This window comes from Pungitius pungitius, chromosome 4 (assembly GCF_949316345.1).
Source record: "Pungitius pungitius chromosome 4, fPunPun2.1, whole genome shotgun sequence".
Taxonomy (NCBI): domain Eukaryota; kingdom Metazoa; phylum Chordata; class Actinopteri; order Perciformes; family Gasterosteidae; genus Pungitius; species Pungitius pungitius.
The window spans coordinates 1612087-1637516 of record NC_084903.1 but is presented as its reverse complement, the minus strand read 5'-3'; the positions used below and the strand labels follow the sequence as shown (position 1 = coordinate 1637516).

Here is a 25430-nt window from a genome sequence, read left to right as displayed (position 1 = left end):
TGTTCCTTGTGGAAGTGTCCCTGAGCAATACACCCAACCCCTAACTGCTCCCTCAGCAATGGGGTTAAAATGAATCTATAGATTTACAAAATGCAATGTAAGTCACAATGAATAAAAGCGTCAGCTAAATGGCATGTAATGTGACACATTTGTTATGGAGACATTAAATTAAGGTCAACTGAAGTCGGGCAAAATAAACAATGAGCACTGGCACACATTCAGAACATTACTGGCTTCACACAGTGTTCCAGCTACTGAGGTGTGAATCATTGTCCGATAATGTGAGCCAAGTGAAACCTGTGTGTGTGTAAACAGGGTCAGTCGTGCCAATATCTGGTTGGACCGGTTGTCTAGAAACAGAAAATGTGCCAGAGGCAAATGTGCAGTCAGTAGGTTGTGCTACGGCACGTGGATGACTTTAGAAGAATGTAGACAAACAGGAATATTTGACTTACAAAAGAGTGCAGTACATGTGTGATAACATCTAGTTCACCATGTCCCTTCTGCACAGTTTAAGATTATAATACCAGTAAATACCGCTATCACACTGAGGACATTTCCTCCCTGTGGTGGCCGATACGAGCACACCTTTGATGCTTTGAACTTCATCAGTCCAATGACAGCCGTTAATGAGAGCTACTTCACTTCCTCGGAAAAACTGCACAGAAAGCGACAGACTGGCACTGCTGGACGGATTCTATGCACGTATGCAAGTTTAATGGGGGCAGAGCATGAGAGATACAGTTAACAGTAACAGCTGTTTGACACTAAAGGATTGTTGTGGCAAGACTTTTATTCAAAGAATATTCATGGTAGAAAATGCATTTCTTTTTTGTCTCAACAACAAGAAGCGGCCGTGCAAAGGCCTGAGAACTTTATAATCTTAGATGATCAAAACGTGAGCATTTCATCCGAAGAAAAATGAGGCAGGAACACAATAAATACCACAGTAAGCGGGACTAGGGTAACCCGCTCTGTGTCCACTCTGTATCCCCCCCCCCCCTGTACCACAGAGTGAGACGTGCCCTCCTGAGATGATCGCCTCACCTAAAGTTCAGAGTCACGGTCTGAACAGCACTCCCCATGACAGGTAAACCTTTTTGCCTTCATAATAAAGCACTGACTAATTATCAGTCTTTTATATCTGGTTTTGTGTTAACAAAACAGAAGAATGTTTCTCCAGATGTGGATTCACAGGGCAGTAAATCAACTAAATGGATCTGCCACACATTAATCACTGTGGTGACATTTCTTCCTCTTGTGGCGTCATGTGTGGCGACTCGTCACAAGTCGATGGTTCCTCTCGCTTTGAACTTCTTGGCCGATCGCTCGCTGGCCCGGTGCTCGAACCTGCTGCCGTAGATGTGGGAGACGAAGCCGTTGATCTCCACGGCGAACACGCTGTTCCTCTTCGGGATCACTGAACACAGAGCGGGGCGTCAAAGCGGGCCGCAAGAGCAGAATATTGTTGAGCGAGGGAAAATAAATTGACATGGCAATTTGAAGTAGTATTTTACCAAAATTGAATCAACTTTTCCACGAGTGCTTTTAAAAGGGCTCTTGCAATATTCAGAGAATGACAACAATTTTTCTATGTGAAATGTATAATGCAGTCAAGTCTACCTGAGCACAACTCAGTCGTTTCGTGTGGTCGTGTTTTGTAACATGGGGCTGGCAAATGTGCACGAGTTAAAAAATGGGTACGTTAGGATAAATATCATCATATTGTTGTAGGTTACATAAGTATGAGTGGACCACTTCGACCACTGCAGTCTTACCTTTCAGCTTGTCTTCTTTGGTGATGATTTTGAAGATGTGTTTGAACTCTTGGACGAGGATCCCTGTGGCGCCGACATACGATGGGCATTTAGAGCGGACCACTACCAAAGAGAGAGAGAGAAAAACGCATCTGCTACTTTAATCCATCAACATGATGGTACACCATTCAGTAGGTCACATTGACAGCATCTTACTAAACCACTGTTAACCAACCAACCCCCCCCCCCCCTGGTTCTAGTAGTTACAAGCACCTCCAGCAGTGTCTTTACCTGTGAGGATGGCACCGTGGAAGTCTGCCTTCAGAAGCTTCTGCTGCACAAACTGCGGACTGCTGTAAAAACCACAACACAGAGTTGGGGTTTCGGACATTGCTTTAAAATAACCCGGCAGTGAACAAGGCATATGGCGGCAAATAACTGTCAAAATTCAAGAGCGATCATGCGCGTAAATTAAACACAAGCAAAAGTGCTCCTCGCAGAATGCGAACTTTAAAGGTGTTTTCTGCACGCTCGCTGTTGTTCTTCTTCTTCTTTTGACAGTAAGGGGGCGGAGCCAGTCACCATGGTATCTCTACAACGAATTGGTTACAAACCCTGTCTTTGGATTGGCTGAAGTTCTGCATTCACAGAACCATAGAATAAAGTTGCATCGTGTACCGGTACCAGAAAGGTCCCGCGGTACCTTACGTTGAAAACGGTAGGGTTTTGAATATTTTTAGTACCGGTACTTCATTAAAAAAGCAGCAACCAGAGCGCACTCAGTGTTCTGCTCCCTGCACACATTGACTGGGTGGGCGGGGCTTCCAGCTCTCACATGCAACAGGCAGCCGTCACTCAGAGTTGTGAGCTATCTCAGGGGTGCTGTTGCCGACCGTCCTCGGCTTGTTGAAATACTTCAGGTACAAAGTAATTTACACATGTTTTTGGTAGCAAAAAAAAAAAAGGAAATGTCCGGGTAAAAGAGGACGTCTGCTTTGTCTTGTGTTGCACTTGCTGATGTTTGACTGTTAGGAAAGTTGTTGTCAAGCCAACAAACACAGCTACAGGCTGCCACCTCTCACGGTTTCCCCGTGTGAAACACACACGTTAGCGTGTTTTCACCCACACTCGCGCCTCACATCCAATGTCTCACGCTAAAAAAACAATGACAGACAATTTGCCGGCATAAAGGCATAGTTTATACAGCGATTTACCACGTTGGGGTCAGTCCATTGCACAGGTCCATGACGTACTGTCTCCACAGCTCATGCAGAGGCAGGAAAAGCTTGTATCTGCAACGATAAAAAAGTGATGCTGGGAATCAGAGAGGCACAAGTCGTGCCCCATGTCCCCCATTGGGCGCCTCGTCCTTCAGCCGGCGCCACCAACCTCTGGTGCTCAGGCTTGAGGTGGAAGACCTTCATCTCCCTCTTCTGCCGAGCGTTCAGTCCTTTGGCTCTCTTGCTCTTCCTCTTGGACTTGTCCTTCTTGGGCCGGACGAAGTCCAGCATCACCGCCTTGTGAGTGAGCAGCGTCCTTGCGTCGTTTCTAGAGTCCTGCTGCATGTGGTTGTTCAGGAAGGCCCGGGTGAAGGTCCCGGCTTCAGAGGCGCTCCGAGACTAGAAATGAGATGAGAAAATGGAGTTGGATTGTTTCCGCAGAAACCTTATTATATTGTGCACATTTTTAGGCATGTTAAATGCTCCATATAATGGGCCTGCATATTTTAAAATGGTGGAAACAGCTAACTAGGAATGTCTTTGCACTGACAGATGACACAAGTGGAATTTCCATTTCATAGTCACAACATATAGCAGTTATTAAGGCGGTATCGACTTACCTCAACACCAAGAACCTTCACCAGGTCCAGAGGGATCCCGGCTCTAATGAGCGAGTCTGTTGAACAGGACAAACAATACGATGACAAGGTCTTCCAATCCCTATTTCATCTGTCTGAGGAATCTCACAATACGCCTAAAAATACTTGACAGAGGGACCAAAATTGTCCCCATGATTTGGATAGAATCTTTATCTGTGTCCTCAGAGTTTGATGCAACTTTGTTGGAAACCTAACATCTAAATGTCAGAGTTGGTTATCAAATTCTATTTGGATTAGTTGACTTAATAAATCTGTTCTGGAAAAAGCTCATTTTGTTTTTTAGGGCAGGGACTTCCCTCTGGCACCGATAAAAAACATCACCAGGTATCCAACCACAACGTGTGCACAATCCTAAACGTAGTTATGGTACATGTTGTGCTCTCTCTAATTTAATTGTTTAGCTTCAAGGGAACCAATTCCAAGGTTGTGTGTTGTCACACAGACCTGTCTGACATGTTACTAATACCTCATTCTGTACAGTCAGACATAGTACTGACTGACATACTGACCTATGACCCAGAACAAATCTGAAAGGTCAGACAGGATGAGGACATTTGGAGAACAATCGTCTTCCTCTGTACAGAGAGCAGCAACACGGTGCAGGGTCCATGTGAAATAAAGACATCGCAGATGCTGTTGCTCTTCACTGCGTGGTTTGTGCTCGCCGCATAGACCCCGCCATCGTGACGTCACGCGTGGGTTTGTGGACTAACGTTTGTATTTTAATGCAGGTTTTATTAAATGAAAATGTTTCTGGATTGCACCACTGGTTTAAGTCACACGCAGCACGTGGTAACAGTGAAAGAGGCGTTTAAACACTTCACGTTGGCTGGATCGGAAACAAGGCTTCACGCGAGTTAGTCGGTTTGTGTCTAGTCATGTTACGTTATGGCTACTTTAACCTGGCACTTTAATTGCTTTCCTGAAACCGGACTTACCGTCCATTTCCGCCTATTCGCAGGCTTCACGTTGAGGATCTGAACACTTTCCAATAGACCAAAAAAATGTCCCACACAAGTGTTTTGATTGTAAAAATGAGTTCACTTCCGCTTCCTTCTTCGTCTGCGCACGTGCTGGCTGACTCTCTGCTGCGAGGAGGAATGGAGCCCTCTGCAGCCCGTGGAGCGCATCACAAGCACTTTCTAATTAGGAGCTGTAGATTTACGACACTTTTTCTAGCCTTTTCAGAAAGTAAAGAGATGGATTCAAAAGTAAAATTAAGCAATTAATGTCCTTCTTGTCACATCAGGCTGCAATTGTCTTGTAATCCTCACCTTCTACAATCTGTAATTAATGTGTTCCTAACGCTTCTAACCAGTTTTCCAGTCTCAAGGATCCTCTGTATTTTGTTCTGTTCATCTTTCCTTTGTGATCAACTCTCTTTATTTCATATACATTTTATACACACCTTTCACGGCACTCATCCTTAATCCTGTGTTCCCTATACTTGTATGTTTTTTTTTTATCCCTTCCACCTTTTTAGCACTTATTTCTAAAATTTCATTCATTTTATTTATTACTGTTCACTTATCGATGTGGTGTAGTAATTTTCATCTAATTTTTTTTTAATGGAACACCTGTGGTTTAACTTGTCTTTCTCCCTCATTGAATTAAATACAACCCCGACAAGCCTTTTATTTATCCTACTTTCTTTTGTTTTTTTAACACATATCCCTGCTTTGACGACTTTAAGAAGCCCAGGTCCCCCCCTCCCTTTTTACTTTTTTTTACTTTTAATTTTTCCTCTTCTCCTGCTCTGCCAACGCTGTGGGTCGCGGACCCGTTTGTAGTGGGTTCATTGCATGGAGAAAAAAAAAGTTTAAAAACTCGTCATTAAGGGGTAAAGGTGGGTCCCGGAGCCAGACAAGTTGAGAATCACTGTTTTAAACCATTTAAATCACAATGCCTTATTTTCGTTAAAAAAAAAACCTAACACTAACCAGCGGACTGACTAACCCCCCTAGTGCAAGTACCCCACGTGTCTACCACATAACTTAACCCAACTGAACAAACCTTAACAAAAAAGGAAATTGGATATTTAAATGGCCCAAAAATGTCAAAATTTGGTGGTGAAAGGTCACAAAACATGTTTTTTGACGTAACCCACTAATCCCCATGCTGATGGGACAATTTGACCCAAATGTATGACAGTTTGGACGGATATAGAATGTTAACTGCATGGATGTAAACTCCATCTCGGGTATACGCTTCAATGTGAAACATCATTCACAAACATTCACTTTAAATGCAAACCTATCTCTGAGAAAAGGGAAGTGACAAATATAGCGATCTGTAACACCTGATGGAGCCTCTCGAGGGCAGCAGATACATGTCAAAATCTTTTAAAATTCGTTTCATAACCTTTCAAAAGGGTATCGTGACAGTTTCTCATTTAAAACCTCCAGCAGTAACAGAATAACACGGTTATTCACATAATGTGCTGTTTGTTTGTATGTTGTATAGCAAACCAAAACTTCAGGCTAAACTCTGTGTTTACAGTGTCTCTTTCTCCTCACCTTCACCTGAAACCTCTTCCACCTGATTTCGCCTGCTTCCTATTCCCTCCCTCTAGCCTCGTCTTGTTGTCGGATTATTCCATGAGCGTCCACGCCACACGTCAACACTTTTGTCTTGTCTCACCCTGTCCCACCCTGTCCGCGTGTTCGTTGACCGTGCCTTTCCACAGAGTACCCGACCGGCGCGTACCTCCGGCAGCTCGCCTGCTTCCTTTCCTCCGCTGGATCCGGCTGGTAGAGAGCACCCCGGGATCCCTGAACACTGTCCTCGCGGGAGTAATCCTTACGCCCTATGTTCCAGGTGTCTTCTGACTGATTCTGTTATGGCTCTGTTTAGCGCCAGTGGACTTTGAGTTAGTTATCGAGGACTGATTTCCTTTGTTTATCATTAAAAAGGCACTTTATTGCATCTCGCTCCTGGTCCTCCATCATTCACATAACACTGGTAGTCCTAACCATCTAGTCCGGCTTTGCTGCAGCCATAGATTATCTTCTTCAGTCTTTACAGAAATATAAAAACTACAATAGTTTATTGTATATTAGTGAAAATACACAAATAGCACATTTTAAATAGCACATTAATTTATTATCAAATGCACAATATTTACAGACACATTACCTTTCTAACAATACTCATTGTACAAAGTATAAAGACATTAATTACATTTATGGTCAATATTGATGTACAAGTAGATAAATACATAATGCAAGACACAAGGATTAAGCACATGACCAAAATCACAGATTCAGCCCATCTAATAGAAAATAATCTTATTGTATCAAAATATGAACATAAGTAAAGTATAAACATATATTTATGAACTTTATACATGATTTATGATAATGACAGAGTGAGAACGCCTTTTCACTGCACAATCCATCCTGTCTACATTCACAAGTCCACACAGGGCTGTTCTTCTACCCCTTCTTGCGCTTAGCGCTGCATGTTGTGCGGTTGGAGGTTGACGTAGATGGACCAGGCCTCCATCTGGGAGTTGTCGGGGTTCCACTTGCCGGAGTCATGGTCCTCCATCTGCTCTTCAGCCTCCTCCTCACTCGATCCCTCCTCTCCCTCTGAGCTTTTATTCTCTGTGTGGCGCTCGTTCCAGTCACACACCTGCTGGGCCTCCTGCGTTGTCCTGGTCGAGGAGCTTGAGTGACACCTGGTGCAGACCCTCAAGCACTTAGTCGGGTGGATGTGTTGGATCACCGCTCTGGTCTTGGAGCACGCGGCGCAGACCACGCGGCCGCATTTCCTGCAGTGGTGTCGCCGCTGCGTCACGGAGAACCTGCCGGAGCAGCGCATGCAGATTGCAGAGGCGTAGTCGGGGATCAAGTTGATGGCGAAGTCAGAGCCGGTCTGGCAGCCACCTTTCTGCAGCAGAACGGACCGGCAGTCCGCGATGTTCTGCATCCAGGCCTGCTTCTCCTCCCGGGAGGCGGCTGCCACGTAGAAGGACTTGCGCGGCGTACGGATCAGCCACTGGTTTCTCATTAATAATCCGTCCTCCAGGTCCTCAATCTGACTGTCCTCTGAAAATCCAAATTTTAAATAAATATTAGTGCTGTCAGTTAAACGCGTTATTAACGTTAATGCAAACCCATTTTAACAATGTCACAGTTTTCCTTTTTTGGGGGGGGGGGCGGGGGTGCCATCCAATGGCACTCACTAGTAAATACTACTACAATACTCAAACAATTAAAATACTTAATCAAGCCTACTACTTCTTTGCTTTCAGCCAGCTACTAAAACATTTTCAGACAAATATTGATATTGTAATATATTTATCCTTTAATATAATCATTACATGTCCTTATGTTAAACTGCTGCAATAAATGTTACATTTTTAACTGCAAAGTAATAATACCTTGAGAAATGATACCCTTTTTTTGCATTGAATCATACTGGGATGTTTACTGAAACTGAAGAAGGGAAAGCGAAACAGACAGGCAGACTGGCAGAGATCTTAAAGGCAGTTTTACTGTTCTACAAATTGGACAAGTTCACTAGTTTTGTTTAATTATATTGATATAAAACCAGTACAGTTCATCCAGCACACCGTATGAGATTGGCTTCGTCTAAGGTTTGTAATGGCAAAAATATATGCAACTCTTCTAAATGCTTCATTTGTATAACCAGTTTATTAATTGCAAGTGCTGAGATGGAAAAGCCATGGTATGAGAGCTGAAGTGTTCCACTGATAAATGTCCCCACCGTCCTAGCTGTAGAGACTAAACAAAGTAGGTCATATGTGTGTAACCAGATTTGTTGGGAGGGCGAGTCCATGGTCAAAGAACGGATGTGTCTTACATGGATTAGATGTCCCCAGTATCCTGGCTGTGGATACTCAACAAGGTGGTCACGGTTTCTGTTGACGCCACCGATAACTGAACTTGGGTATAAGAACTGCCTCGTTCTGTTAGGGGGCAAGGAGGTTCATGACAGTCTGCAGAGCACGTAGCTGTTGTGACCTTTCTTCCCTTGCAAGGAAATAAACGGAGAAAGACATATTTGACTCGGAACCTTTTGTTTCTTACTTTACGATTGTCTGTGCAAAATCTTCCACCACAGTTTGGTGTCAGAAGTGGGATCGTTTGAAGTTCCGTCGGGACTCTATGGACGTCCGGAAAGAAGGCCTCTTCAGGATCGAAAACAAAAGTGATTCTGCCCCAAACCTCATCAAATTTAGAGAGTGGGGTCCGGCGACCAAATGGGGCCTGACTGACTTCAACACGATCAAACCAATGAAGATTTTCACTCAAATCGGGTAAGTTGATATTCTGATTTCAAACGGGATGCTCTGAATTGTAATGGGTGATAACAGATTACAAAGACGGCTATTTGGTACTTTGGGATTTTTGTTACATTTTTTTTCCTCTTTTTATGAAATCCAAATTCCGGTTATTGATTGGGTTTCTAAGGAGGATAACTTGTCTTTTTACGGTTATTGAAAAATGTGTATGAAATCATAAAAGTAATTGTAAAGTATTTCTGGTTCATCAGCATCCATCTTTTTACTGAGGAAGACAGGGACAATTTGCGGATTGACGATTGTATTCATACTAACACTCGAAAATCGTATAATTGTGACCCTTGAACAAGAGGAATACAAGGGCAATAATAGTTGTGGCCCTTGAACAAGAGGAAGACAGGGGCAATAATAGTTGTGGCCCTTGACCGAGGGGGAAGATAGGAGTGATTTTGCGAACTAACGATTGTATTCAGACCAACACTGAAATCGCATAATCCCAGCCCTTGACCTAACAGGAAGACAGGAACAATATTGTGTTTCGGATAATAAGAATCTGAGAACAGATATTTGCACCCTTGACCTATATTTATTTACCAATATTTTTGGTTGGGTTTTAACTTGTATTTTTCCTACGTAAAAGAAAATCAAGACTTATAGTGACGACTATATTTTAAGGAATAAAAAGTATACTTCACCACGCCTGACAGATGGGTGGTGTACAGGGTAAAAGTAAAAAGGAAATGAGTCCTCCGGAGGGACACATTGTGGATGTGATGACAGAAATATGAAGATAAATCAAAATGTTTGGATGGCACGAATGTGAATGTGGTCAATAAGAAACGTATGACTGAAGAATTATTGTGCGTTACGACCAGTGGTTCACGAGCCAGATACAAAGGTTTCTGGACAAGATGACCAATGGGTTTCTTTTCTGCTATGTGTCCGAGTGTAACAGATGCTGGAGGCCCTCTTCTCATCACATGTCTGCCAATACTGCACCCTGTCCCAAAGGCTGATCCGCAGATAGAACCACAACAACCAGGTTCCACAGCACGCAATCTGATTGACGTGAGTAGGGGGAGCAGGAGGCTGCATGTGAGGGGGAGACGGCATCCATGCTGAGATCCTCAAATGATAAGGGAAGTAAAACACACACACACACACACCGCCGCCTGCAATGAAGAAACGCTGTCTCCACTAACTGCATGTACACTCACACACACACATCCAACCCCAAAAAACTATTTTCCATCTTCACTAACCTCCTCGAACCCCCCTGTCCTCCTCCCCCCTCCACCCTTCTCCCAGGAGACTTTGTCACCTACTTTACCAGAAAAATAGATGACATACGCTCCTCCTTCTCCAACCCACCTCCTACCAGTTATATCGCACAGACCTCGCCCCAATCGCCCTCACTACCCTGTTTCACACCCCTGTCCCCTAACAAAATCCTTACCTTAATAACCTCTGCCCGTCCCACCACCTGCCCCCTTGACCCCATCCCATATCCTACAGTCGATCGCCCCTGATCTTCTTCCCTTCCTCACATGTCTCATTAACAATGCTCTGTTATCTGGCTGTTTCCCCAACACCTTGAAGGAAGCAAGAGTTAACCCACTTCTGAAGAAACCCACCCTCAACCCTTCGGAAGTAAACAACTACAGACCCGTATCCCTCCTTCCCTTCCTGTCCAAAACAATTGAACGAGCCATCTTCAACCAACTCTCCTCCTACCTCCATAGTAACAACCTCCTAGACCCCCACCAGTCAGGCTTCAAGGCGGGCCATTCCACAGAGACTGCTCTCCTCGCTGTCACGGAACAACTCCACGCTGCTAGAGCCCCCTCTCTCTCCTCCGTGCTCATCCTACTGGACCTTTCTGCAGCATTCGACACAGTAAACCACCAGATCCTTATCGCCGCCCTTCAGGAACTTGGTGTCACAGGATCCGCGCTGTCTCTTCTCTCATCCTACCTTGACGGTCGCACCTACCGGGTAACTTGGGGAGGATCAGTGTCGGAATCTTGTCCCCTTACAACTGGAGTTCCTCAGGGCTCCGTTCTGGGTCCCCTCCTCTTCTCAATTTACACCAACACCCCCTTAGGCTCCGTCATTCGCTCGCACGGTTTTTCTTATCACAGCTATGCCGACGACACCCAACTAATTCTCTCCTTCCCCGACTCGGACACTCAGGTGGCGGCACGAGGCACGAATCTCTGCATGTCTGACTGACATCTCCCAGTGGATGTCCGCTCATCACCTGAAGATCAACCCCGACAAGACCGAACTACTTTTCTTCCCTGGAAAAACCTCGCCCACCCAGGACCTGACCATTAACTTAGGCAACTCTCTGTTAACGCCCACTCAGAGTGCCAGGAACCTCGGCGTGACACTTGACTCCCAACTCTCCCTGACTGCCAACATCGCAGCGACGACCCGATCCTGTAGATACACGCTCTACAACATCAGGAGAATACGACCCCTTCTCACTCAGAAGGCGGCACAGGTACTGATTCAGGCGCTTGTCATCTCCCGCCTTGACTACTGCAACTCTCTGCTGGCGGGTCTCCCAGGTACCGCCATACGACCACTGCAGCTCATCCAGAATGCAGCAGCTCGACTGGTCTTCAACCTTCCGAAATACTCCCACACCACACCGCTTCTCCGTTCACTTCATTGGTTACCAGTAGCTGCCCGCATCCAGTTCAAAACATTGGTACTGACGTACCATGCTGTGAATGGATCGGGACGAGTCTACATCCAGGACATGGTAAAACCCTACATCCCAACTCGCACACTTCGTTCTGCATCTGCCAAGCGGCTTGTTCCTCCCTCACTGAGAGAAAAGCACTCGACGAGATCGCGACTCTTTGCTGTCCTGGCTCAGAGATGGTGGAATGTGCTCTCCGATGACATCAGGACTGCAGAGAGCCTCTACATCTTCCGTTGAAAACTCAAGACACACCTTTTTAGACTCTACCTTGACTAAAACACTAGCAAACCGTAGCACTAACAAATGATAGCACTTAAATTGTACTTATAATGGCACTTTTCTATAACATGTTTTGTAACTGCTTTTTTGATGAAAAATGTACTTTCTTGTTACTTGTTTTCTGAGTTTGTATCTATGTGGAAATGCACTTGTACGTCGCTTTGGATAAAAGCGTCAGCTAAATGACATGTAATGTAATGTAACAAGCATGGTTATCACAAAGCCATTTGAAGCGCAACAAAAGCTTTCACTCAAACACACATATAAGAGTTCAGGCAAATCATTTGAAATTATGCCCATCACTATGGGGAGAGTTCAAGAGAAACTTTAATTAACTTTCATTTTTAATTGAAAAAAGGGGCTACACATTCAGTAACAAAACAAAATAATTTTCCAGGTCAGAAATTGAGTGGCAGACGTGTCTTCTCTTTTTCTAACATAATTGGTCCTTCAAGTCGGATCTCAAGAACTCTTTTTCCTCTCAAGGTTTGGACCTGAAACTGTGCACAGGGAGTCTATGACTCTTCTCAAAGTCCTCTGCCCTGGTCCGTTACAGGATTAGTTTGGTTTTGTGAGGCCAGGATCCACTTGAGTTGGAGGAGAGTGACGACATCCGTTTGACTAGCAAACCCGGACTGGTGTTTTTATTATTATTTATTTTTTAAGTTTAAATCCCTAAAAGCCAACTTTTCTTTACTCTGCGCTACTGAAACAAATAAGAATTAAAGTTCCTGTTAGAATAGAAACCTGCTTTTTTTTTTGCTATCTAAATCAGTTTGTGGAAAATAGTTTAGATAAATGTGCTAATAAAAAATAGATGATATAATATAGAATGCAGTCGTTTCCCAGCAGCAAAGGATGGAAGTTATGAAAGCAAAAGATGATGATGGATGGGTTTTGAAAAGGGAAGTTGGAAAATTCAGAAAGTTGAGGATGGAAATGTTGCGCATTTAAGGAAATGGGAAGACCAATGTGGTTGATGGAAGGTTGCTAAGGAAATGGGTTTTTATGTTGAAGAGGCGCAGGAGAGCAAGGAAGAAGTAAGAGGAGAAGGTGAAAAGTGAATAACAAGACATGTGATAATTTGTGACTAATTCTCCTGATTTGGTTTTTCCTTTTAAGAAGTGATATAAGGGAGACGAAGCCTCCTCTGCTTGTTTATCCTCCAGCCTCCATCCACCTGTCACGTCCTCCTCCACCTCCTCAGTCCCCATCACGAACCACAGCCCTGGTTCCACAGAGCCCAGACCCTGTGTCTGCATTGAACAAAGCTATGAGCCAGAACATCAGCATCCAGCTGCAGGCCAGCTCCCACCAGATGGGACAGAGTGACAGGTAAGCAACAAATGCCAGTACATTACTCCCGGGAGCCCAAAACTAATGTGTTAATGCCAGCAGCAACAGTGCTGCAGAGCATAGGAAAGGAAAAGAGAAAGAAAATACCTAATACGATGATGTGGAAGTATCTGAAACCTGTTTGTTCGTACGTGTATTCCTGAGACAAATAGAGACACGGAGGCCTGTGGACGGGGTCTGTGGGGGGGACAACATGAGTGGAGCAGGGAGGAGGCCTTCAAAGGACAGGATGGTGTTTGGATGGAGGAGAGGACAAGTGGAGGTGGTGGATCCCTCTTAAACGGACAACAGGTCATACACAAACACAAACACACAGGTATAGACGGATGGGGAACAGGAGAGAAGTAAAGTTAATTAATTAATTAATTTGAATAATGAAGGATGTGACGTAATACTTTTGCGTGATTCCAGAATTACGCAGATCTGTTATTTTAACCTCAGGATGAACGAAAAAGAAACATTTGATAAAATGTCACTATTATTGTGAGACTACATACAAACACCAGCACACAGGATATGTGTCTGTAATTAGGGATCATAGATCTAAAAACAGGTTTACAAACGAGACGACAATTGGTATTATCGAATAATTGTTTAGTTAATCTGTTTCGGCAAAATGAATGAAAGCTGTTGAAATGAAGCAGGAGTGACTGATGTGAAAAAGTTTAACTCAACTATTACTATTTTGGTTTAATTTTAAGAGGTTATTAATTAGTTACACAAAGGCTTAAGGAAATTCATGAAGTAACTCCTCAATGTGTCTAAGAGAATAAGAACTGGTGACGTGCAGTGAGATGTTTCTACAGAGACTCGAGGTCAGAGATAAGAGATGCACGGGCATTCTTTAAAACAAAGATCAGAGAAGACAAATCTTTGTTGAAACAACTACGTTGAGAAACTGAGGTGTCACCACAAATCACACCCCATCATTCAATTAGTTTAGTTGTTCCACCGTAGTACGAGAGAAAGTCTGTCCTCTTTTGGACAGAGGTACATTATGTTCTGGATCATCTGATAAATGAAGGTGTGAGAATTTTTCTGACAGAAGTTTTTCTACATATTCTTTCTATATTGTGTGATTGTACTTAGATTACGTTCCAGTATTGTGATAAAAACATTTTTATTTTCCTATAAGTAAATGGTTATACTGTACACATGACATCTGGGGTGTAACGCTCAATCCTGGGAGAAGGTTTCCAGTCTTTACTTCTCTTTTTTCTTCCTATTTTCCCGCATTTCGAAGGGTTTTTTAGGGAGTTTTTGTTCTGTGACAGGGCAAGTTTTGTGAGCGATCTCCGGATGTACATGTTTATGATATTTGATGTGGTAAATATCAGATCGTAAATGTTTTATAATAGGCATCCTAAATTGATGCATAGTGTGTAATTATTATGTAATCAAAAGAGTGGAATGTAATGGCAAAAATATATGCAACTCTTCTAAAATGCTTCATTTGTATAACCAGTTGATTAATTGCAAGTGCTGAGATGGAAAGGCCATGGTATGAGAGCTGAAGGGTTCCACACTGATAAATGTCCCCAGCGTCCTAGCTGTAGAGACTAAACAAAGTAGGTCATATGTGTGTAACCAGATTTGTTTTGTGTTGGTAGGGCGAGTCCATGGTCAAAGAACTGATGTGTCTTACATGGATTAGATGTCCCCAGTATCCTGGCTGTGGATACTCAACAAGGTGGTCAAGGTTTCTGTTGACGCCACAGATAACTGAACTTGGGTATAAGAACTGCCTCGTTCTGTTAGGGGGCAAGGAGGTTCATGACAGTCTGCAGAGCACGCAGCTGTTGTGACCTTTCTTCCCTTGCAAGGAAATAAACGGAGAAAGACATATTTGACTCAGAGCCTTTTGTTTCTTACTTTACGATTGTCTGTGCAAAATCTTCCACCACAGGTTTCAGCACATAAAAAGGACAAACAGGAAATCAGGCTGTGCATCAATCCTAAGGACCTTAACACAGCCCTGAAGAGACCTCCCCATCCACAGTGCAGTATCAAGAAAGTTGCCACCCAGATGTCAGGTGCTACAGGTTCTGGCAAATACGGCTTGACCACAAGGCATCGATGCTGACCACATTCAGTACGCCTTTTAGGCACTACAGATTCCTCCGCATGTCATTTGGAATAAGCTAGGCAAGCAAGGTGTTCAAGCGCTCAATGGAACAGCTGTTTGCTGAGTATCCATGTGCTACCATAGTCGATGACATCATCAAAGGAGGCTGTGATGCCGCAGAACACAATGCCAACCTAAAAGAAGTCTGTTACCTGCCACCTGTGTCTCAGGTCTGGATGCGTCCCAGCCTCCTTCAAACATGCCACAGTGCAGCTTCTTTTAAAAAGGAAAAAAATTGGATCCCATGGTTATTTCAGGCCAATCTCCAAACTCTCGTATCTCCAAGGTCTTAGAGAAGGTTGTTTGTAACCAACTGCAAGAATTCCTAGGTCATGCAAACAGTTAAGTCTGGTTTTTAGCCTCTTTACGGAGTCCCTCAGGGATCAGTTCTAGGCCCTCTACTGTTCTCCTTAAATATGCTACCCCTCTGGTCAATATTTATTAAGCATGGCATTCCTTTTCCTTGCTTTGCTGATGATGTGCAGGTGTACTAGCCATTAAAGGGCCCCTCCAGAGAATCCCTTCATGTTAAGTTTGATTGCATGACAGACATTAAAACATGGTTGGACCTAAACTTCTTAAAATTAAATAAAAACAAAACAGAGATTGTGCCATTTGGTCGCCCTGACTTGGCCCAGGTCCTTGCCAGCTCCTTGGCCAACTAGCACCTTACATAGGTTCCCAGGCCAGAAACCTTGTTGTAATTATTGATGGGGCGTCTAAATTGGACAAGCAGGTCAGCTCTGTGGTTAAGGCTAGTTTCTTTCAGCTTCGGCTTTTAGCCAATGTCAAACCCTATCTAAAAAGGGCTGATCTTGAGCCATGCATGCTTTTACATCTTCACATTTAGACTATTGGAACTCCCTGTATGTGGGTATCGGCCAATCAGAACTTAACCGTCAGCTTGTGCAGAACGCAGCAGCCCGTCTTCTAACCGGGACAAAGAAAAATGGGCAGATAACGCCTGTGCTTTCCTTCCTCCACTGTCTTACGGTTAGGTACAGAATTGATTTTAAGAATCTTTTATTTGTTTTTAGGTATTTATATACTAATATTTATCCAGCCTTATTAATGTGCCTCAACCCTCCAGAGCCCTGAGGTCAGCTGACCAGTTAGTTCTGAACGTTCCCAGTTCATTCCTTAAAACGAAAGGAGATCGAGCCTTTGCAGTAGCGGCTCCCACACTGGAATGCTTTTCCATTCTCTGTGCGGTCTGCGACTAGCCTTTCTACTTTTAAAATACGCCTTAAGACCCACTTGTCTACCTTGGCCTTTGGCTGAGTTACGTCAGTTGTATTGGATCTTTAATCTGTTTGCCTTTCATTGTTTTTGTTCGACTTTTGCTCGTATTGTTTATTTCTGCTGATTATTTTATTATCATTCATATATTAAGCTTATCCCAAAACCTCAGCTACATTGCAGCACCTGTGAGACAGCTCACACAAAGACGATGTGTGGTGTTGGTTTCCACAGCATCAGCAGCCGTTCGACCGCCTCAAGTCATTCTTATCCAGTTTACCAGTTCTATTCTACTACGAAAGAAAACCAGTCACACTGACCTGTGATTTGTCGTATTACGGACTTGGTGTTGCACGTCTACCAGTTGCCTACGAGTCTCGTACGCTTACAGACACAGAAACACGATACGCTCAAATTGAAAAGGAGCGGCTGGCAGTGGTGTTCGTGTGCATAAAATTCAAGGATTACGTGTATGGGAAGCCCACGGTCGCTGAAACTGACCACCAACCCCTTGTCACAAACCTGAAGAAGCCCATCCACACTTGTAGCAGACCGAAGACTGATTTCTCCCACCTGACCCAAAAATAAAGAAGGCATGCCAGAAACAGATTGGAGACACCTGGTGGAAAAGGTAAATTAACTCACAGAGGTTGCATGTGGAGAGGAGTGAGAGGGGACCGCACGGAAAAACTTTAGAAGAGTGCTGGTTGCTGGACCTCGAGGGTCCAAACAGAAATCTACCAAAAGAACCTGCTTGACACGGACCAAGGAAGGGAGTACCGTCTGGAGAACTTGTGGACCACGCTACAGAGACGTGGTCATGATAGAGCAACTTCAAATAGAAGTAGAACAGGAGCTCAGAGGTTTCAACACAACTACTCAAGAAAGTATCAAGAAACACTGGAGGTTCTTGTGGGAAAGGATAAATCAAACCCCTCAAAATTGTGGACCGCCCTGGACCATGGTGGGCTACAGAGCCGTGGTCGATCATGACTGAGAAGTCCAGACTGAACTCCTCTCCTGACTCCCCCAGCTAAGCACCCACACACACACACTCCCTCACCAGCCCACACGCCCTTCCACCCACAACACTACACACACACACCGGCCACGTCGGCTACCGGACCTCAGCATTCTCTTTTCCGGGACGCCTACCCCGAGACTTTCCTAAAAAGATGGTTCCTGTGATTTCCAGTGTTAAAATACTGGGTTTCTTTTGTAGAGCTGTACCTTTAGTGTCTTGATTGGGATATGTTTTTTGTTTGAATACAGCAGTTTCCCCTAACTGGATGAGCTTCCTTGTTTTGAATTTGATTAATTTACAATTTTGGAGGGGGTTGGCGGGGGGGGGTACCCCGCTGGTCGGGTACAATATTGTGATCTTTACCGGAAGATAAAAGTATAAGATGACAGCGAATAACACACCCCCTACGCTACACACTGATCCTGGCCGACTGCAAAGGATGTTATTACAGTTACAGGCCTATGACATCACACTGGTCTACAAAAGGGTAAGCATTTGTACCTAGCTGATTGTGAGATTGTCTTGTTTGGAGCAAAGTCCAGCTGCAGACGACACATTTGAGGTGATGTCTGTTAGCTATATCTCAACTAACAGACTGGAGGAGCTGAGGACCCACACGGCACAGGATCAAGTTCTACAGACTAGTGCTGTCAAAATTGCTCAAAAATGATGTTGGAATTTTCCCTTTAAAATATCTGGTTGCGCGAACAATCCTTGTGCATGCAATTTAAACTCCCAATTCTTCTCCCAAATATGGCAGGCTTCATTTAGTGATTGAAACAAATATTATTAACATTGTTAGTGTCACGGTTTGGGTCTACTCTGTCTTATTTTGTAGTTTTCATGTCTCTGGTGTTCCTGGGTAACTTCACTTCCTGCCTTGTCCTGTCTTCCCTTGTGATTGTCTGCCGTCCCTGATGGTTTCCACCTGTGTTCAATCACCTGCACCTCCCTTGTGTATTTAAGCCCTGTGAGTCCCTTGTCTGGTGTGGCGTCATTACATGTTGATCGTCCATGTGCCAAAGTAAGTCTCTTGTGTTTCCAAGTCCAGGTCCTTGTTTTTTGTCGGTTTTGTTTTCTCTTCCTTCCTCCCCTTTTTGGTTGGAGTGATTTTGAGTTTTTTTGACAATTAAAGTCTTTTATTTTTCAACTCTGCATCTGAGTCCTCCCTCCTTGCCCTCGACCGCGTCCCCCCCCTGACAGTTAGAGTATAAAACCAACATTGAACAATCCAAACGAGCTGTGCTGTGGTAAACACGTGTCAGGGTTTGGGTTCATGTCTTGTCTTATTTTGTACTTTCATGCCCCTTGTGTCCCTGGATTAGATTCACGTCCTGTTTTGTCCTGTCATTTTGCCTGTAATTGCCCCTGTAATTGTCACATTCAGCAGGCTCTCCGTCTCGGGTCCCGATCTCCAGCCGCCGGATCGCACTGGGAGCGGGGGCTGAAACTGGCTGCCCACCTCCAGGCCACTATTCCCTCCACGCTGGGCCGCAGCACAAATAAATTAGAGGTTTCTTAGTTAGACGCGCTGGTTTAATGGATCACCGTGTGTCCCCCTTTGCAGACATAACAGACTACCGTGTAACCCACAGTATATGCGCAAGCGCACTAGACTAACGTATATGACAGCATTAAAGTTCAACATGTACAAATATATTTGAGAAAAGCACAAAATATATACAAGACAGTTTGAAAAATGAATTTTCCCAGAACTTGCTAACTGCTTTACTGCGGTTATAAGCAAGGTAACGGTAGCTTTAGCAGAAGAGCTGCTGGAGGTTCTTTCCTCACTTTAAAACGAAACAACGTGATGCTCACGTGCCATGTTCTGTTAACTTTGCATATTTTGCCATTGACAGACTTTTTTAGTCTATTCAATGTGAAATGCTCCCCCACCTTGGACGAGCTAACTCGAGCAGATGTTAGGAATTTAAGTTGCTTATGTATTTCTTCATACGTGGCAGTGACGTAGTGCTCACTTATTCAATCGAAATTGCTGCAATGGATATGGGATGCATTTTGAACATTTTCAGCACAATATGTTTGCAAATGTGTTACGACTCAAGTGACGGAGTTAGACAACATCTGCCTGTCGGGGGAAAACAAACACGCACCCATAGCCAAACCAGTAGTTCAAAAACCAGTAGGCACGTAACACTGTCAATGAAAAATGGGTTTTTATGAGCAAATACAGGATCCCTTTGTGCTCAAGCCCCCCCCACTACGATCAATGGCGATTCTGGGGGGTGGCCTGGGGTGGCCGTGGCCACTCCTGAAAGCCCACCCCAGATCTGATAGGTAGTTGGTCAAGTTCGTCAACACAAGAAAGAAACAAGAGAAATTTTGTCAATCAATGATGACAGCTGAACAACTGATTTAGGGCCAGTTTTAAATTTTTAACTAACACAGTAATGTTTGTACTGAGGCTGTGAGAGCTGATTTCTGTTCAGCGGACGTTTGGCCATGCAGGTCAGGTGACCCATGAGATTAGCGCATTGCACCTGCCGCTGGTCCGTGAAGCAGGAGGACGGTCACAGTTTACAACAGCGACGATACAACAACGATATATCGTTGTTCCCTCTGAATGTGTAGGAAAACTTTATCTAGCACTAAGTAGCAGCTAAAAGTCAAACTACACTGCACTAGCTGGCTAGCTTAGCAGCCTCAAACCAAGTTAAGCGTTGAACGTTAGCATTTTATTTTTTTTAATTATTAGGATACCGCCATGAAATATGAAACGCTGTTTTCTGGACTGAAGACTGAGGGTGTTTGTTTGCAGATGTGTGTTCAATAGAGCTAACAGTGTCTGAAATATGACAGTGTGACAGTCTAGATTTAAGTAGCTATAACACAAGAACAAGCTGTAACTTATTTATTTGCTCTGTGATTTAAGGGCTGTTTAAAGACTATTTGCTCTTGGAGATAAAGGACTTTTTGTTTGTATCAATTAGCTCATCTTCACAGTTCACATATTTTTAGACGTTTAAATAGCCAGAGGCAGAGCAAATTGCATTCAAATTTCTGACTTGGTGGGTCTGTCATAACCTCTACATTGGGTCACCGCAAATGTAACGATGGTGACAAGGATTCCTTTAGGAGGACAATCTTCCACCCCATTGTGGACACCATACTTAGAGAGTTAGACAGGTGCTTCTCCAAAGACAATTGTGAAATAATGAGAGGAATACAAGCTTTGGACCCCAAAAGCAGATGTTTCCTTCAAGAGGAAGCAGTCTTTCGCCTGGGAGAAATTCATGAAAGTGACTCCGAAGATCTCAGTCATGAACTCCACCAGACAAGGAGGCTTTTGCAAAGGAAACAGCAAAGTGGAATGCCGAACTTGTCCGGTATTGTTGAACTTGCAGTGTTCCTTGAACCTCATAAGGATGTTTTTCGCGAGCTTTTTCGTCTGTGCAAGATAGCCATAGCCCTCCCCGTGAGCGCAGCTTCTCAGCTCTTAAACTCATCAAGACCCATTTGCGCACAACAATGACAGATGACAGACTGAGCAACCTGGGTGTTCTCAGCATTGAGGCTAGAAAAGCAAAGTCCCTTGACATGGACAAATTCATTAAACTTTTTGCTACCAATCACCAAAACGGGCAAATTCATCTGATAAGATGGATGAACCCAGAATTTGTCTAATGGTCTTGTTTTTGTGCTGTTAAGGTTTGCTTGGTTTATTTTACAACTGTTTATGTACAATTTTCACAAGTTACATTATGAAGAAGCACCTTAACCCTTTAGTTATATTTGGTCTGGTGGCATTGCATTGGACTTTAAGTCTTGGCCCTATGTGAAAGCATTTTGTAGCAGCAGAATGAGCAAAAGCAAGAACTAGCTACCTCTATTGCACTTTGTCACTATTATTAGAATCCTCTATTGTTCATGAGAGTTTAAAGCTTTACATAACATTACTTCATAGTATATACTTTGTTTGGAGTTAAGATTTGTTTGGTTTTTGTTACAATTGTTTATATATATGCAACGGATTGTATATAGGTTCTGTTAAATTGCTGCTTAAATGGGGACAGCGCCGTCTACCATGGCCACCCCACACTAGCTTTGTGTCCCATCTTGGCCACCTCAGTAAAAATGTTCTGGATACGCCACTGACTACGATACAGCAGCTTGTGCGTGTTGCAAAGCAATTCACCTCAAGAACAATGGGTGGAAAAACGTTTTTTGTTGAAGACGACCTTGGGTCGACACACGCAAGAGGGGGGGGTAAAAGGCACACAAGGGGCGCGCAAGGGGCTCTTCACGGGACACGTCTGCGTGTCATTGCGTTTCTCTGAAACCGCAGAAGCATTGAATTGAAACCGTCGAGTTTAAAATGCAATGTAAGTTGCTTTTGATGAAAGCGTCAGCTAAATGACATGTCATGTATTTAACACTGAGATTTATTTTTTACACTGATTCCGAGTTCAATTGTTAACACTTCGTTGAATGTTTATTTAACACTGACCAGATTGGGAGAATATAAAGAAGCTCGGAGGTAAAATTGAATCTCACAGAGGCAATTTAACTCTGTGAAACTGTCAGCGTGCGTCTTACCCAGGGGGATGATCTTCTGCTTCTTGTGCCAGCGGCCGTTCACGATGATGGTGCCGTACACCAGCACGTCGTTGAACAGGAAGAACATTTTGGGCTGTGCCCCCTTGCGGCTCATCTTCATCAGCTGACCCGCTCCAAACAGAAAACGACCCGGTTCGTACAGCGGCTTCCCCGACCGCCCGAACAATTTCTCCACGGCGCGGATCCGCTCCCGGTTTTCCTTCTCAAACACGTACTGTTCCCTCGTGGAGCCCATTTCTATTCAGGTGACAAGTCAGCACGAGCCTGTTCGTTAGTGTGTTGTTGTTGTTGCGCACACAGCTGAGCTGTCCGCGCGCTTCTTTTATACATGTGACAAAGTGACACTCCTCCAGCTTTTAGACAAACCCATCTGCGCAGAGGTTAGAAGGCGTCACGACTTTCCTTGCCAGGAATCACTTGGCACTGATTCAAGTTTATAGAAATAGTCACCTCAGTTTTTTACCCAATTACCAACTTTTATTTAAAAATGCACTTTCAGATATTAATTGCATTCAATATGGACATTTCAGAAGTAAATTAAATAATAACCGTTTGGACACAACATACAGTATATCATCATATTTCTATGTGCAAACGAAATGTTTTTGAAAATTCATGATAAAGTGTGACATAGATAAAATGTCATAGCATAAGAATTTAATGACACAGCAAACTGTTACAAAAGTACACATTTTATTTACTGTGACTTTAAAATAAAATAAATCTACTAAATAGCATATATTTTGTAGAGAGCAGGTAGGAGAAAAAGTTGGTAGTTGTGCTCGTTTAATCACTACACTTTTAGACAAAATCCACAAAGTCAATAGAGTAAACAGGAAGCTCCACAGTTTTATTAATAACATCTCGGCAGTTCAAACCCTGGCTGCTCTTTGTCCCTTGTGGAAGTGTCCCTGAGCAATACACCCAACCCCTAACTGCTCCCTCGGCAATGGGGTTAAAAATGAATCTATACATTCAAAAAATGCAATGTAAGTCACAATGAATAAAAGCGTCAGCTAAATGGCATGTAATGTGACACATTTGTTATGGAGACATTAAATTAAGGTCAACTGAAGTCGGGCAAAATAAACAATCAGCACTGGCACACATTCAGAACATTACTGGCTTCACACAGTGTTCCAGCTACTGAGGTGTGAATCATTGTCCGATAATGTGAGCCAAGTGAAACCTGTGTGTGTGTAAACAGGGTCAGTCGTGCCAATATCTGGTTGGACCGGTTGTCTAGAAAAAGAAAATGTGCCAGAGGCAAATGTGCAGTCAGTAGGTTGTGCTACGGCACGTGGATGACTTTAGAAGAATGTAGACAAACAGGAATATTTGATCTACAAAACAGTGCAGTACATGTGTGATAACATCTAGTTCACCATGTCCCTTCTGCACAGTTTAAGATTATAATACCACTAAATACCGCTATCACACTGAGGACATTTCCTCCCTGTGGTTGCCAATACGAGCACACTTTTGATGCTTTGAACTTCATCAGTCCAATGACAGCCGTTAATGAGACCTAATTAACTTCCTTTGTAATCGGGGCAGAGCATGAAAGCTACAGTTAATAACAGCTAACGCTAAAGAAGAAGTCATTTGAGAAGTCATGGCAAGACTTTTATTTAAAGAATTTTCATGTTTTGATGTTGTTGGATGATCAAAAGATGAGGTAAAAAAGACCTAAAACAATAACTACAACGGGACGAGAGTAGCCTGCTGTGTGGTGTCTCAAGTGTCAACTCCGTATCCCCCCTGTACAACAGAGGGAGACGTGATCGCCTCACGTACAGTTCAGAGATCACTGTGTGAACAGCACTCCCCATGACTGGCAAACCTTTTTGCGCATACTAAAAAAAGTCTTTCATATCTGGTTTAGTATCAACAGAACAGAAGAATGTTTCTCCAGATATTGATTTACAGGGCATTAAATTACCTAAATGGATCTGCCATACATCAATAACTGTAGTCACATTTCTTCCTCACGTGGCATCGCACCGCGTTGTGTGTGGCGACCCCTCACAGGTCAATGGTTCGCTTTGAACTTCTTGAACATGCTGCCATAGATGTGGGCGACGAAGCCGTTGATCTCCACGGCGAGCACACACCAGGGTGTCTAACCCGGCCACTAGAGCAGAATATTGTTGAGTGAGGAAAAAAAAAAGACAATTTGATGTAGCCAAAATTGAATTAATTAATCACCAGTGCTTTTATGGTACAATTTTCAGAGAATGAATATACAGCGGGGAGTATTTTATACACTGGCGATTCTGCAGGTTCTTACTTAACGCATGTAGGAGTCTGTAATTTTTAATCATAGGTTCTCTTCAACTGTAAGTGACAGAATCTAAAACAAAAATCCAGAAAATCCCATTGTATGATTAATAAAATGATATTGCATGTTATAAGTATTTGATACATTAGTAAGTATCAAACATATTTGCAACAATATTTGGTACAGAAACCTTTGTTTGCAATTACAGACATCATACGTTTCCTGTAGTTCTTGACCATGTTGGCACACACTGCAGCAGGGATTTTGGCCCACTCCTCCATACAGACCTTCTACAGATCCTTCAGGTTTTGGGCCTTTCGCTGGGCAACACTGACTTTCAGCTCCTTCTAAAGATTTCCTGTTGGGTTCAGGTCTGAAGACTGGCTCGGCCACTCCAGGACCTTGAGATGCTTCTTACGGAGCCACTCCTTAGTTTAGTGTGTTTTGGGTCGTTGCCATGCTGGAAGACGCAGCCACGATCCATCTTCAATCCACTTACTGAAGGCCAAGATCTCTTGATACATGGCCGCATCCATCCTCCCCTCAATACGCCTGTCCCCTTTACAGAAAACCATCCCCAAAGAATGATGTTTCCACCTTCATGCTTCACGGTTGGGATGGTGTTCTTGGGGTTGTACTTATCCTTCTTCCTCCAAACACGGTGAGTGGAGGTTAGACCAAAAAGCTCTACTTTCATTTCATCAGACCACATGCCCGTCTCCCATACCTTCTCTTGATCATCCCGATGGTCATTGGCAAACTTTAGATGTGCCGGACATGCGCCGTCTTGAGCCGGGCTCCTTCGAGCGCTGCAGGATTTTAATCCATGACGGCGTAGTGTTTTACCAATGGTTTTCTCTGTGGTCTTAGCGCTCTTCGGGTCATTGACCAGGTCCTGTCCTGTAGTTGTGGGATGCTCTCTCACCT

The 25430-nt window shown here is 43.7% G+C and overlaps 2 protein-coding genes across 3 annotated transcripts in view; both read right to left on the bottom strand.

Moving 5' to 3' along the window:
* Positions 1 to 662: 662 nt before the first annotated feature.
* pop4 (POP4 homolog, ribonuclease P/MRP subunit) overlaps positions 663 to 25430 on the bottom strand; it is a 29086-nt gene continuing 4318 nt past the window's right edge. Inside the window, exons 1-7 of one of the 2 annotated variants that reach the window (XM_037451772.2) lie at positions 4575 to 4725; positions 3598 to 3653; positions 3147 to 3376; positions 2972 to 3049; positions 2049 to 2110; positions 1779 to 1880; positions 663 to 1420 (exon numbers count right to left, since the gene is read on the bottom strand). In XM_037451772.2, the coding sequence (XP_037307669.2) occupies positions 1284 to 1420; positions 1779 to 1880; positions 2049 to 2110; positions 2972 to 3049; positions 3147 to 3376; positions 3598 to 3653; positions 4575 to 4581 (672 nt within the window). In that variant the 5' untranslated portion in view covers positions 4582 to 4725 and the 3' untranslated portion in view covers positions 663 to 1283. Of the gene's footprint in view, positions 1421 to 1778; positions 1881 to 2048; positions 2111 to 2971; positions 3050 to 3146; positions 3377 to 3597; positions 3654 to 4574; positions 4726 to 25430 lie in introns of those variants that run through there. The other variant, XM_062562076.1, reaches the window with a different exon arrangement.
* LOC119196212 (pleckstrin homology domain-containing family F member 2-like) lies at positions 6189 to 22507 on the bottom strand. Its single transcript, XM_037451746.2, has 2 exons — positions 22202 to 22507; positions 6189 to 7685 (listed from the first exon to the last, which is right to left on the bottom strand). The coding sequence occupies exons 1-2, from the start codon at positions 22455 to 22457 to the stop codon at positions 7087 to 7089; spliced, it is 855 nt and encodes a 284-aa protein (XP_037307643.2). The 5' UTR covers positions 22458 to 22507; the 3' UTR covers positions 6189 to 7086.